The following is a 14,738-nucleotide window of genomic DNA, read 5'->3' as shown; positions in this document are numbered from 1 at the left end:
CACATATACGTAAATGGTAAGTATTACACATTATAATTTATGGATTCTGCCATCCATTTCAGTTGTCATTTATCAAAAGATATGAACTCACCACAGGCTTCTCTGAAGCTCACTAGTGCACACCCTTCGTTTCCCAAATCGACACTCAGGACCTCGGCCCCACCTTCTTTCTCCATGTAACATCCAAGAGTAGTTTTTGTAGTTTTCTTATCTAGGCCCCTGACAATTAGCTTCCTTGTGTCAACATGAACTTTACACCGGGACTGTTTCAGAGTGACTTTCAGTTGTGCTTCATCAAGAGTGAGATTTCCTTTGTTAACAACTTCTAAAGCACCTTCAGGACAAAACATAGAGTAAATTGGCATGTGAAATGCGGCCTGTTTATTGAATTTGTGTGATATATGTCATTTCCACTCGCACACAACACTTCATTACCAATCCAATATAGTGGCTAAAACACTCGATCAAAGTATCTCGAGGGTATTTAGCACTCGTCATTAAGAATAACGCTCGGGGTTTGAAAATGAAAAGAACCCTTGCCTAAAACCTTTTATCTAAAAATTTTCCTGTACTCACTGTCAGCAATTGTGAAAGTAATGACAGCAGTTCCTTGGTCTGGAGTATGATCGATGCTTTCGACGTCACCTCCCCCGGATCGTTTGTTGTTCTCGAAGAAATTCACGATGGCATCTTTGGTTGTTGTCGCAGCAAGTCCAGTCACCTCAATGGTGCGTGACTCGTATGTTTCTGCTGCGGGTAAATAACTCCTTATCTTTATGGCTTTGACCTTCAATATGGCTCCATCGAGAGTATGTTCCCCGCGTCCTAAAACTCCATCCGTACCTTAAAATATATAAAATAGTTAGCACTAAAAGAAAAACCCTTGCCAAACATCTTTTTATTTGATAAATATTCCTATACTCACTTTCAACAGTTGTGAATGTTATGACAGCAGTTCCTCGGTCTGGAGTATGGTTGATGCTTTCGATGTCACCTCCCCCGGATCGTTTGTTGTTCTCGAAGAAGTTTATAATGGCATCTTTGGTCGTTGCTGTGGCAAGTCCAGTCACTTCAATGGTGCGTGACTCGTCTGTTTCTGCTGCGCATGAGTTACTTCCTATCTTGATGGCTTTGACCTTCAATATGGCTCCATCAAGAGTATGTTCGCCGCTTCTTAAAACTCCATCAGCACCTTAAAACATATCAAAGGTGATCACTATAAGAAAACCCTTGCCAAACACCTTTTAATTTGATGGATATTCCTGTACTCACTTTCAGCAGTTGTGAATGTAATGACAGCAGTTCCTTGGTCTGGAGTATGATTGATGCTTTCGACGTCGCCTCCCCCGGATCGTTTGTTGTTCTCGAAGAAGTTTATAATGGCGTCTTTGGTCGTTGCTGTGGCAAGTCCAGTCACCTCAATGGTGCGTGACTTGTCCGTTTCTGCTATGGATAAGTTACTTCCTATCTTTATGGCTTTGACCTTCAATATGGCTCCATCAAGAGTATGTTCGCCGTGTCTCAAAACTCCATCCGCACCTTCAAACATATCAAATGGTGATCACTATAAGAAAACCCTTGCCAAACATCTTTTAATCTGAGGAATATTCCTGTACTCACTTTCAGCAGTTGTGAATGTAATGACAGCAGTTCCTTGGTCTGGAGTATGATGGATGCTTTCGACGTCTCCTCCCCCGGATCGTTTGTTGTTCTCGAAGAAGTTTACAATGGCATCTTTGGTCGTTGCTGTGGCAAGTCCAGTCACCTCAACGGTGCGTGAATCGTCTGTTTCTGCTATGGATAGGTTACTTCCTATCTTGATGGCTTTGACCTTCAATATGGCTCCATCAAGAGTATGTTTGCCGCGTCTTAAAACTCCATCCGCACCTTCAAACATATCAAATGGTGATCACTATAAGAAAAACCCTTGCCAAACATTTATTATTCCGAGGAATATTCCTGTACTCACTTTCAGCAGTTGTGAATGTAATGACAGCAGTTCTTTGGTCTGGAATATGATTGATGCTTTCGACGTCTCCTCCCCCGGATCGTTTGTTGTTCTCGAAGAAGTTTATAATGGCATCTTTGGTCGTTGCTGTGGCAAGTCCAGTCACCTCAATGGTGCGTGACTCGTCTGTTTCTGCTGCAGGTAAGTTACTTCCTATCTTTATGGTTTTGATATGCAATATGGCACCATCGAGAGTATGTTCACCGCGTCTTAAAACTCCCTCCGCATCTTAAAATGTATGTTAAATCAATCAATTTAAACGTCTTCTCTACCATAATTTTTAAACACGGCATTCATGGAAATCAAGTTTTTAAGCGGTATATTGTAAGTTAATATAATGTTAGGATTAGGATTTTTAGCTTTTGGGATGTTGGTCATTGTTAGTATTAGAATTTATTGTACCTGATAAATTTTTTTACTATGTATAAATAAAATACATAGATAATAAATAGATAACTAAATAAATAAATTTTGATCACTGAGAGAAAACCCTTGCCAAACAACTTATAATTGGATGGATATTCCTGTACTCACTTTCAGCAGTTGTGAATGTAATGACAGCAGTTCCTTGGTCTGGAGTATGATTGATGCTTTCGACGTCGCCTCCCCCGGATCGTTTGTTGTTCTCGAAGAAGTTTATAATGGCATCTTTGGTCGTTGCTGTGGCAAGTCCAGTCACCTCAATGGTGCGTGACTTGTCTGTTTCTGCTGCAGGTAAGTTACTTCCTATCTCTATGGCTTTGACCTTCAATATGGCTCCATCGAGAGTATGTTCCCTGTGTCGTAAAACACCATCCATGCCTTAAAATGTAACAAATGACAATAAGCATAAAAACATGAACCCTTGCCGAACAACATTATAATTCAAAAAGTTTTCCTGTACTCACTCTCAGTTGTTGTGAATGTAATGACAGCAACTCCTTGGTCTGGAGTGTGACTGATGCTTTCGACTTCTCCTCCCCCGGATCGTTTTTTGTTCTCGAAAAAGTTGACAATGGCATCTTTGCTTGTAGTGCCAGAAAGCCCAGTCACCTGAATTGTGCGGAACTCGTCTGCTTCTGCTTTGAGTGTGGCAGTTCCCATCTTGATCGCTTTGACATTCAGTATTGCTCCATCAAGAGAATGTTCGCCGTGTCGTAAAACGCCACCAACGCCTTAAATTCAAAATAAGTGTAAACATTATTGATCACTGCTTAAAATTAAAAAAACAAATCACCGTGGCGAAGACCCTACAATTCAGGAAAATTCTTCTTCTTACTGTCAGCTGTTGTAAATGTAACTACAGCAGTTCCCCGGTCTGGATTATAATCAACACTTTCAACGTCTCCTCCTCCGGTGCGTTTTTTGTTTTCGAAGAAGTTCACAATGGCATCTTCGGTTGTTGTTGGAGCAAGTCCAGTCACTTCAATGGTGCGAGGTTGTTGTGTAACTTCGACGTCCTGTGGTTCAATCTTGGTGTTATGCACGGATACACTCAGTGTGGCCCCATCAAGGGTGAGATTATCGCGTTCCAGGACACATTTTGCAGCTTAAAAAGTAACAAATCGTCTTTAATATCGGTAAAACTGACATTTGTTTATAAGTTAGATTCCAGCGACTGATAGGTTGTTTTTTGTACTTACTTTTGGCCATTGTGAAAGTAACTACAGCTATTCCCTGGTTTGGAGTAAGATGAACGCTTTCTACATCGCCTCCCCCGGAACGTTTGTTGTTCTCGAAAAAGTTTATAATGGCATCTTCGGTCGTAGTTACGGCAAGTCCAGTCACCTCAATGGTGCGTGGCTCGTCTGTTTCTGTATCGGATAAGTCATGTTTGATCGTGATGATTTTAACGTTCAGTATGGCTCCATCAAGGGTATGTTTTCCGTGTCGTAAAACACCATCCGCACCTTATATTGGAAAAAAAAACATTACTCGATAGGTACAAAAAAAGACCTTTTCGCACACCGTTTCGTTGAGAAGTAAGGCTCAAGGATTTTCTTGTACTTACTATCAGCAGTTTCAAAAGTTATAAATGCAATTCCTCCCTCGGGTGTATGATCAATGGTCTCTATATCTCCTCCCCCGGAGCGTTTTCTGTTCTCAAAGAAGTTCACAATGGAGTCTTTGGTTGTTGTTGGAGCAAGTCCAGTGACCTCAATTGTGCGTAGTTCTTGTATTTCTCCACCGCCGGGAACATCGGTCGCTGCACTTCTGGCCTTGACATTCAATATGGTTCCGTCAAGGAGAAGCGCACCGTGTTCTAAGACACTTTTTGCAACTTGGATTGAAATAAAATATAGTTTTAATCAGAAGTGAAATAAAATAACTATTTATACGTGATAAAGTAAGATTGATGAACCTTCAAATATTTACTGTACTCACTGTCAGCAGTTGCAAATGTTACAACAGCAAATCCTTGGTCTTGGATATGATTAACGCTTTCGACATCGCCTCCCCCGGAGCGTTTTCTGTTCTCAAAGAAGTTACAAATTGCATCTTTGGTCGTTGTCAGAGCAAGCCCCGTTACCTCGATCACTCGTTGCTCCTGCGGTATTGCAAGATTGGGTAGGAAAGTTTCTGTGGTGGGTGCTTTGACATCCAGTGTCGCTCCATCAAGTGTATGCTTACTGTGTTGCAACACACTTCTTGCAACTAAAAATGATGATAATACTTTTCCTCGTTAGCTAAATGGTTACACCCTTTATAAATTGTCTGCCCCTCCCCTTTCGGCCGGAAAAACCCTGTTCACTGATAGGAGGGTATTGGAACCTATAATAAGTAAACGGTTTTTTAAATCAATGAACGAACGCATTCTTACAAGTTTGATGGGATTTTTTCTTCGCATTCTTAGCACTGGTCAAACAAAAATGTAATGAAAAACTTTATTTATACACGCAGAATCATCAGTTAAGCTAAAGGTAAAACTAAAACTATTACAACTGTTTTACATGATCGCCGTGTGGGAATCCGATGTCTCAGGTACCTTCTTAATACCCCGCGCGTTTAAACTGCCCCATAGAACCAACGCTTTTCAAATCTTGGGGCACGTTATTCCACAAACAAGCCCCGCCATAACAAAAGCTTTGTTTCAAGTAATTAGTACTTGGCTTGGGCAGCGAGAGTTTTCCTTCAAGATTTCTTAGGTTATAATCATTAACATGGCGTTGAGTGAAATTTCATTGAAGATATTCTGGGGCAAGTTCAATCAATGTTTTAACATAATTAAAGCTTTCTGTTTTTTACGACGAAGAGACAGCTTCTCCTACTCGCTAGAAGGAGGTTGGAGCTCGTATCAAAAGGTGATTTTGTTATTACTCTGGCTGCGCGATTTTGTAATTTTTGTAATTTATCACTCAAATAGCCACTCATACATAAAAATGAGCGGACGACAGACGTACGTTGGGTAAGTTCTGTGCATTCAATACAGACAATACTTCAAAACTGCGCTGGTTATGAAGAAACACCTAAAAGACTCGACAGAGATTATTCTAGCACCCTATGGGGCCTTCCGTTGGACACGATTTTCTTCTCCACACGGAAAAGAAAACTTGCGTAGTTACCTACCATGAGCATCCTTAAATGTCACGAAAGCCACCCCTCTCGCAGGTCGGAAATCGACAGTCTCTACTTCTCCACCTCCATTACGCTTGTTTTCAAAATAGTTCCAAACAGAGTCTTCACTACTGTTTGTAGAAAGGCCAGTTATCTCGATGATTTTTCCTGAGGCTTCAGTATCAAGCAGCTCAAAATTAACATCAAGGGTAGCACCGTCAAGGAAGTGGCTGTGCTGCTTCACCACACGGTGTGCCACTAGGTAACAAAATATGAGGTGTTTGAGAAAATAACATGAGACTAGTTTTACATCATTGTAGGGATGATCTCTTGGGAAAAGATTAGTCGAAACGGAGCAAAAAAAACAAAAATAAAAACCGAAAAATGAAAACACAAGTAACTGGTCTATAACGTTATGAAAAACATGCATGGGTACACCAGCAGCCCAAAATGGGTCATGATAGCCTGAGAGTCCAAATAAAGTTCAGAGCAGAATGTAAGATGTTGTCATTCAATTACCTTCAGATGACTTAAACTTAACAAGTACGGAGTTTCCGTGAATATTTGCTTCTTCTATAGCACCACCTCCAGACTGCTCTGGGTCCTCGAAGTAATGCAGAACAGTAGGTACAGTTGTACTCTGCGATAGTCCTCGAATGGCAACAACTCGGGCCTGCAAGACCACGAAAAGTACGTGTGACTTAAAAAAGGATCCTTTAATGGATGAAAATTTCATTTTAAAACGAGATTTCATTCAAAGATGAAATAAACAATTTTTAATGAGAAAAATCGAGTTTCCAGATGGGATTTGAACCCACGACCCTCCGTGATCTAGTCGGATGCTCTAACCACTGAGCTACAGGAGACTCTATGGTGAGCAAGGGTCACTTAGTGGGTTTTGACTGGAACCGCATCACGTGGCTACACAGCCAAACATCGGCTAGCGCATAGAAGCTCACTAACAGCATCACGCTGTCACATTAAAGCATCACATGCATTAAAGCATCACATGCAGCCAACCAGCCCCCAAAGTGAGCATGTAAAGATGAAATAAACAATTTTTAATGAGAAAAATCGAGTTTCCAGATGAGATTTCATTCGTATTCGATACGTGGTTAAATTTGTGCTACTGTTTTGAGGTAAAGCAATAACTTAAATAACTTAATATCATTATAGGTGATACATAGCCATACATAGCCATACATAGCCATACATAGCTCTGTCATTAAGACACTGCCATCTATCAAAATACTTGGCGTTGAACTTGATAGCATGCTATCTTTCAAGGATCACATTACTAAACAGCTTCAAAAGGTATACGCTAAAAGTGGCGTACTCAGGAGAATAAGGCGTTTTGTCCCTAGCAATGTTATGTTAAGGCTCTATAAAGCTTTCATTCTCCCTCATTTTGAATACTGTTGCCCCCTCTTTCTTGGAGTGGGGAAAGTGCAAGCGAATCGGCTAGAAGATGCCAACTATTATATTCTTAGATCACTGCTAGCTTATTGCAAATCTACCCTTTATGAAGAATTGTTGCGAATCTTGAATATGGAATCGTTAGATCAGAGAAGGAAACAACAATCCTTTATTCTGTTTTATAAATGTTTGTATAACGACGGTCCCAAGTATATCAGAGATTTTTTAGTTTTAGGGAAACTATGTACAATTTGGGAGGAACCGGCATTAATTTGTGCGCACCTAAATTTAATTTAAATTTTGTGAAAAAATCTTTCACCTATATGTGTGCGCAACTGTGGAATGGTTAACTACTTGTGTGAAACAGGCCAATATTATCAACGTTTTTAAGAAGCTATCACGAACATTGAAACTTTAGCTGCTCCACCATTTGATACCTGTATTTAAGTGGCTCTGAACTTCATTGTACAAACCTGATTTTAATGTTAATTTTAAGTTATTTAAGTTATTGCTTCACCATATTATACCTGTATTTAAGTGACTCTGAATTTTATTGTACAAACTTAAATTTTTATGTTAATTTTAAGTTATTGTAATTTTTTATTTATTAGGCATTGATAGTATGTATTAGGTGTTTTTAGATTCTTAATCTTAGAGGTACGTACGTATTTTGAACGAACTCTACGAGCTCCTTGACGCTACGTGGGAAACTAAAGTATTGATTGATTTATTGATTGAAATTGTGAATTGTTATATAACGATTCTTTGTTTTGTTTCGTTTTCTTTGTCTTATTCCTCAATATGGATTACGAAACACATTTTACCTATTCCCACGGAGTAAATTTTTTAATTTTTTTATGTATGCATCTTTGTTTGTTTATTAGTTTGTTGATTTTTTTTTTTTCAAATCTCGAAGCTTTGTTTGATGTCTTTAGGAAGATATAGACTCGAGAAAAAAATAAATTTACCTCAGGCACAGACATTACTTGTATGCCATCAAAGACTTTTTAGTCCTATCAAAGATGAAAACTTTACTCTTTCAGCGAAACTCTAGGCCGTTTTGATTGGGAATATCTGGATCTAACCTGATTTGCTAAAACATTTTGAGACTGGTAGTCCCTTGAGAACGGATAAAGGGATACTTCGACTTTTGTTCCGTTTATGGTGTGCACTCTGCCAGAGACTCTACTTGCAACTGCAAACAATTGGAAAAAAGAATTATCATAAAAAGCAAAGCAACTCACAGAGGAAACAGAAAAGTTATCGAGGAAGACATGCAATGCTATAAGTAACTCACGAGGGCACAAATGAATGAATCAATGGATAGGAGATCAATCGAGGGATTAATGCACTTTTTCAGGGCTGAACGACGAGTTTCCAGTAATCTGATTGACTGAAAGATTTCTTGTATGGAGTTATATTCACCGCTGTGGGTGGTCAATATAAAAAATGTTTCCTTTGAAGAAATTTCAGAATATAAAATTAGTGCACCTCCTCGGTCAACACCAAACGGAACCAAATATGGAGTTAATAGTTAAACCTCTGATCTTTTGTTCAACTAATTACTATTTTGAAACTATAAAATAAACAATAACAATATTGTCAACATCGATTGACGTACATGTAGCTTACAGACGTAACTTTGAAGCCGGTAACCTTTCAAAGAATACAATCAATGGTCACAGAATGGTTCGCACGACAAAACGAATTCAAGACAATATGTGTCCATGCAGCGCGAAAGCAAGACGGAATAATTACAAGATAGCAAGTTTGTTGTTGTTCATGGCAGATTAAGATCACTTTATAAACCCACTTTACTGAAAATAAAACTGCGTTGATTACCGATTTCTCTGCTGTGCAGCTCTAAAAGTATATTACAACAATCCTCCGCCTCCGGCCTAGAATAAACTCCAATCAATTGTCGAACAATTGTTAAGTATGAGGTTAAGAGAATACACTCTCTCAGAAAGGGGTAATTGACGAAGCAAGAAAGGAACAAGGGAGAAAGAAAATAACTTGAACGATAGATTTTAAATAAACATGATCGGCCAGCACCATCTAACAAATTCGAAAATTTGAAATGATGCAGATCTAGTTAGACTAACATTGGCTGGATTTATTTTTATCTGACATTTCATGTGTTCAGTCCGGTTGGAGTGCAAAATTAGAAAATGCAATAGTTCGTTAAGCCGTTTTTTTCTTAATAAGGAACTGTTCGGTGTTCGTTGAAAGGTGACAATCTTTACAATGCGGAAGACAGCTTTATTTTGCAGGCTCCTTATGCGTGACTCATCATGAGGAATATGGATGAAAGAAAAAACATAACAAGAGAAACAAAACATAACAACAAACAAACCAACAAAAGAAAAACACAATGACAACTTAACAACAAAAGGAGGCGAATCTATTTAAAGTCACTTTTGACTGCCAATTGTACTTGCTGTATCCTGATCATACATTTACAGGCGAGGTAGCAAGTTTTATGCACATTAAAATAATACACTTACACGCACACACGACAGAGCAGCAAAATGGTGTGACATGAACGTGAAGGGCTTTTAGTTTAAACTTGTTAAAGTGACAGTGAAGAAATGATGCAATTCTTTGATGTCGTAAAAATGTATTTGAGAGACTGTCCTTGCGTCAGTAGCTACTTCAGTTTAATTTTTTTTATCAGAGAGCTTTCTTTTATAGTTCGAAGAGACATTTTACATGGACATTATGTAATCTCCTTCTGGAGGTATCATGTTTGGCAAAAATGAATGAAACAGAAAAGAAAAAAATGTAATATTCTGTATTATTAATTATATGAGTGCTGCTAAATGCAAGGAACTAGAAGGTTCCATACCTTTTGGAGCACAATGTTTATGGATCAATCAAAAGCAAGACAAGACTAAAAGGATTCTAAGAAAACAAAACACGGTTTTCCTAGAAACGATATTATTATGTTCGAAATCCAAATAAACTACGTACAATATGATTAGTAGATATTACGGATGCAAGACTGGAAATTGAGGAGTCTTTGTGAAAATTTTTTCGATTTGTATTTACAAAAGAGATTTTTTCTATGTTTGGCGATTTGCCATATTTCCCTACTCCCTCTATGAGTAATAAGGAAAGAAGTTTATGGCCATGCGTGACTGCGTTTGAAAGTGAAAGTGTCGTACTGCAGTTCGAATGGAAACGTGAAGAAATTAGGATAGTTGCTGCCTATTTTTTGCATCCCTAAATGTCTTTATCCCCTTTAATATTGTAATATTATCGAGACAAGTTCATAGGTCTCCTTCACAGATCTAAATTGGGCGACATATGGTCACATTTGGAAGAGAAACTGGAACTGTCGGGGTCAAGATCGAAATGAAAAGTGAAATTGGCATAAGTGAAGGTGCTCTATGCTGTTAGCTCTAAGCAAAAATACATACATAAGTCAAGGAAAAGAAAGCAAACGTATGAAACAGGTATGCCAAAAATTCATTAAAGTCAAACGCACCATAGCTTTCTTCAAATGTAATAACCGCCTCGCCTTCCCTCAACTCTACCGAGCTGATATCTCCACCACCCGAATGCTTTCTTGATTGGAAATATATTGTTAAATCTCCTTTGGATACTGCTTTATCGATGCCTCGAACGTATAAGACTCGACTTTCGTCCATGTTTACTATGGTATTGCTTTCCACACGTCGGAAAACAAACATAAACCGGAAGATTTCCGCGTCATGCGAAACCGAAACTGCTCGACGACACCGCTCAACAGTCTGAGAGCTCGTCGCTAATTTAAAGGCCCGGAAAAGCATATCGATGATGTCATCAACAGTGACACATGTAACCGTTCAGGGGCATGGAGTAGGGGTAATTAAGATTACCTGTTTTCGTCTTTAATGTAATGTTATTTGGACGAATAATATTCATTTCTTCACTACAAAAATAAAATATTACATAAACCAGTTAAAATATTTCATGATATTGATTAACTAGTATAAAAGAGAAAATGGTATTTCCGCCTCTTTATTACGGCCATACCAAACCCTACTCCTCCACAAATTGATATGACTCAAGTTTCCGGGAATTGTAACCGATTTCGGCAAGGAGTGTGTAAAGACCAGTAAGTAAAAACCATTGCAATTTCAGTTTCTATAGCTTTTTTTTGTGCCACATACATTGCCATGGGCTCATTTGAGCTTCAAAATAAAGAAACAAGAAGAACCTGGGAGATGGTCATTTGGACATGTATTTTTTTTTATGGATAATTCAGTTCCGACAATGATTCGTAAAACATTTTGTCGCTGTGGGAGAAACACGGTTTTGTTAAAGAGAAGAAATGTTGAGTGAGCGGTAGTTAAAGAGTTTGAGTTAGAGTGATAATTTTGACCGAGTGAACTTGCTCCATCAACAGCAGCTGCTCTGGTTTTGAAAAATATCATCTGAGTTTAGAAACCCTTTTGTATTTCTCAGCCAATTATTCAAAGAAATCGCCATGAGATTAAAAAGGGAAGGCGTGGGTGAGAAGCTACTTGGTAGCTTTCGTAATCAAAGTTTTACAGATTTGAACCCAACTTTCGGAAGGGTAAGTTATTACTTGGAGTCTCAATAGGCATTCTGTGTTATTTTTCCATGTTTATTAGATGCGAAGGTAATGATTAAATAGCCACAGCATTTCCGATACACTGGAAAAAAGTAGCTTTATAATTGTTCTCCTTTTTCACATTTCAGAACAGCAAGAAGTTTCAACTAAACTGGATTTTTAGTTTTTCTTGGAAATTTATGGATTTAAAAGAAAAGAGCTACTTAATAACTTCCATACATTTTCCATTGCACTGCAACACATTCAATATCTACAATACCTTTCATATCTTGAGATTAAGGCCAAACATACCCTTTCCTTCCAAGAAAAGAACAGAGAAATGCAATGAATTCCATTCTTCTCGCTGGTTTTTAATTCTTGCAAAGGATGTTTAGAACAGGATTTTTTGATAGCTTCCTTTAAATTTCAAATTTGAGTGATCACCGCAAGTGTATACTTTATGGAAAATACTAAGGGTGAAATATCGCGTCTTCAAATAAAAAGTTAGCTCCCTGAATCATTTCACTCGAAACGCGTCAGTCGTAAAGTAGATTCGACACCAACGAAGACAAGAAATGGTGATAAATTTTTTATTTACTCGGCAAGGATAACCACTGAAGAAACATTTCCCTTTAAGGAGAACGAAAGGTTTTTGACAGATGACCTTCGATTTTTATATGGTAGTACGAATCGTTGCAAAGCTAATTTGAGGTGATTAATAGTATTGCACTACAACTTTTCCAGAGCCTCCGAGGTATACCATGTAGAAAATTCATGTAAGTATACAACTTTCAATAACAATCAACTTTATCGATATCATTACCATTTTTGTCGCAGTAGTTTCTTTTGAAACCGTGTTTGCTGACGGTTGGGAGGCTGGCTCCAGCTGTTCCATGGAAAAGTAGCTTTTCGTTGCTGCTACTCTTATGTTCCATCTGGTCCCTTCTAACCATGTATTGCCGGTACAGCCCAGGGTGTTGCACCCTTTCAATCTTGACGATGGTAACAGGAGACGTCTTGCGCAATGCAACATCGAGCTCGCTGTTCGACTGGGTTGCAATTGCATCGGTTACTTCTTTGGTAATGTTACCACTCTTAGCTTGAACGACAACATTGTCAATACCTATTTCAGGTTGTAAGGGATCCAAAATTACAGGCTTTTCCTCCGAGGTAACATCGACATCAGCATGTGGCGTATCGATATAGGGTCTTTTGGTGCTACCACTACGCAGACCCCGACGTCTCTTTATTCCAGCTGGCGACTGCTGTGGGAGTGGGCCTACACCACCTCTTTTTTTCAGTTCCGTCTGGAAGGCTTGCACTGATTGCGAATCGTTATCATACACGACCAAATGGACTGCCTTCAAAGAGCTGCTTAGATATTTCTTACTGAAGGATAAAACTTCATGAAAGGAAGCTGCAGCCACACGATCGAGGGGAAAATTGAGGTTCCTAGTCCCAATTACAGGTATGGAAAGTCAAGAGACTCCTCCTTTGAGCTTCTTCGAGCCACTTCTTGATGATATTCTGAAGTATTTATAGATGAGATGTGTAATCTTCACCTTACTTGTACCTTTCAGATAATATTAGCGATAGTGAATTTGTTAACTCAGAAACGGTTTGAAGGCGTTTTGCAATATCATTCCTGTTTTGTTTTTCGCTTAGAACTTGTTGGAATTTGTTTGCATGGTCATGGGCCTCGTCTATTTTCATTGCAAGCACATATTTGTGCTTACCTTCTCGCCCGCTCCGTTCTCCCATCCGGCATATGAAGTGTGAAAAACGTGCTTACACGCCAGATTTGCTTCGCTCGTAACCGCAATCCTTCCGGTATCTACGTACCTTACCACTCGTGTTACACTCTTGTTGTAGCTTGGGATCAGCAACAGCAGGTAGGGTCTTAGCACCTGCGTTCTTACTAAGATCCAGATCCGACGAGGTTGAGTTGACGATAACATCAACCTGAAGAAAACCAGCGAAATATAAATTCAGTTCATTAACAACCGATAGAAATTTCGCCGACATAGCTCCTGTGGTGGACTCGGGCTGTTTAAAGGGGCCGGATAAAAGCTTTATGCTTTATGCAAATCCCAAATTGAGGATGCTTGATTAATTTGGAAATTTTCAAGAACCGACTGTTATGACCACATGTATAAGGGCTTTTACGTGATAAATTTGAACGTGGAACTATTAAATGAAAGGCCTCCTAGTTCTTTACGTTAATCGAAGGTCTTAATAGTTAAATATTCGGTAGCATTACCTTTAATCTATCTGACTGGAATCACTTTAATTCGAAGAACATAATGTGACTCACCTTTTCAGTACACATATCACCAATGACAAGAACCCTTAGTGGTTGTTTCATTGTTGAAACCTGATACTTGCACACAGTGACAAACCGGAAATTGCTCCACTTCTGAGGTTTTGCCTTCCAGTGGCTTTATGGAAATTCTCTCTGTATCAGATTTGTAATCTATAAAAATCAAGAGCAAAAATCTTTAAAATACTTCAAAACGAGACATGAAATTAGCATCTTAGGAATACACTAGGACTATTAGAGCAGTCAAACTGTTATTTAGATAATTTAAAATTGCATATCAGATCAATATCACTTTGATCGTGCGATCGTATACTAGTGTAGTGTTATTTGTCCTATTTGAAAACAGGATTTAAAGATTGTAACCGAGCCCATTAATTTCAAAAGATCAGGCCGTAACAGCAAGAGCCTTAGAAATTTGGAAGGAAGTATACCAACTCGCAAGTAAGCTCAATTATCTCCCCGAGTGAGATCAATAATTTTTTTCTGTTCCATTATCACTGATCCCCGTTATAAACCCATTGACACTGTCACTATCCCGGAATCAAGCGAGATGCCTGTTTTAACGGTCTCCAGTGTTACCAGGAGTCTACTGAAATTAAAAGGAACTGCCTCTGGTTCAGATGGAATCCCGTACTGGTTTTGGATAGAGTTTGCGTACGACCTCGCTCCTGTTGTTACCCATATTTTCAACTGTTCTTTGGAAAACCACATTGTACCTGATCTTTGGAAGTTGGCCGACATAACTCCCTTGCCTAAAGAGCCCACCTTTAAAAATTGCACACAGTTGCGGCCTATTTCGCTGACTAATGTAATAATGAGGGCTTTTGAACGTCTTGTATACAGAGAAGAATTATCTCAATATATGAATAACTTCATTAGCTTCGACCAGTTTGCATACA

The 14,738-nt window shown here is 38.8% G+C and overlaps 1 protein-coding gene across 8 annotated transcripts in view; it reads right to left on the bottom strand.

Annotated features, from left to right (window-relative positions):
• LOC111334427 (protein mono-ADP-ribosyltransferase PARP14) overlaps nt 1-14,738 on the bottom strand; it is a 38,210-nt gene that overhangs the window by 13,104 nt on the left and 10,368 nt on the right. For 5 of the 8 annotated variants that reach the window (XM_088732392.1, XM_088732393.1, XM_088732395.1 and 2 more), the window contains 17 exons: nt 13,834-13,992; nt 12,343-13,481; nt 8,044-8,153; nt 6,062-6,215; nt 5,555-5,800; nt 4,373-4,642; nt 3,999-4,268; nt 3,631-3,897; nt 3,267-3,536; nt 2,896-3,162; nt 2,543-2,809; nt 1,970-2,236; nt 1,621-1,887; nt 1,273-1,539; nt 926-1,192; nt 577-843; nt 92-334 (listed from right to left, as the gene is read on the bottom strand). In XM_088732392.1, the coding sequence (XP_088588518.1) occupies nt 92-334; nt 577-843; nt 926-1,192; nt 1,273-1,539; nt 1,621-1,887; nt 1,970-2,236; nt 2,543-2,809; nt 2,896-3,162; nt 3,267-3,536; nt 3,631-3,897; nt 3,999-4,268; nt 4,373-4,642; nt 5,555-5,800; nt 6,062-6,215; nt 8,044-8,153; nt 12,343-12,472 (3,829 nt within the window). In that variant the 5' untranslated portion in view covers nt 12,473-13,481; nt 13,834-13,992. Of the gene's footprint in view, nt 1-91; nt 335-576; nt 844-925; nt 1,193-1,272; nt 1,540-1,620; nt 1,888-1,969; nt 2,237-2,542; nt 2,810-2,895; nt 3,163-3,266; nt 3,537-3,630; nt 3,898-3,998; nt 4,269-4,372; nt 4,643-5,554; nt 5,801-6,061; nt 6,216-8,043; nt 8,154-10,448; nt 10,719-12,342; nt 13,482-13,833; nt 13,993-14,738 lie in introns of those variants that run through there. The other 3 variants (XM_088732390.1, XM_088732396.1, XM_088732397.1) reach the window with 3 other exon arrangements.

Source organism: Stylophora pistillata, chromosome 9 (genome assembly GCF_964205215.1).
Source record: "Stylophora pistillata chromosome 9, jaStyPist1.2, whole genome shotgun sequence".
NCBI lineage: Eukaryota > Metazoa > Cnidaria > Anthozoa > Scleractinia > Pocilloporidae > Stylophora > Stylophora pistillata.
This window is presented reverse-complemented; position numbering and strand designations above follow the sequence as displayed.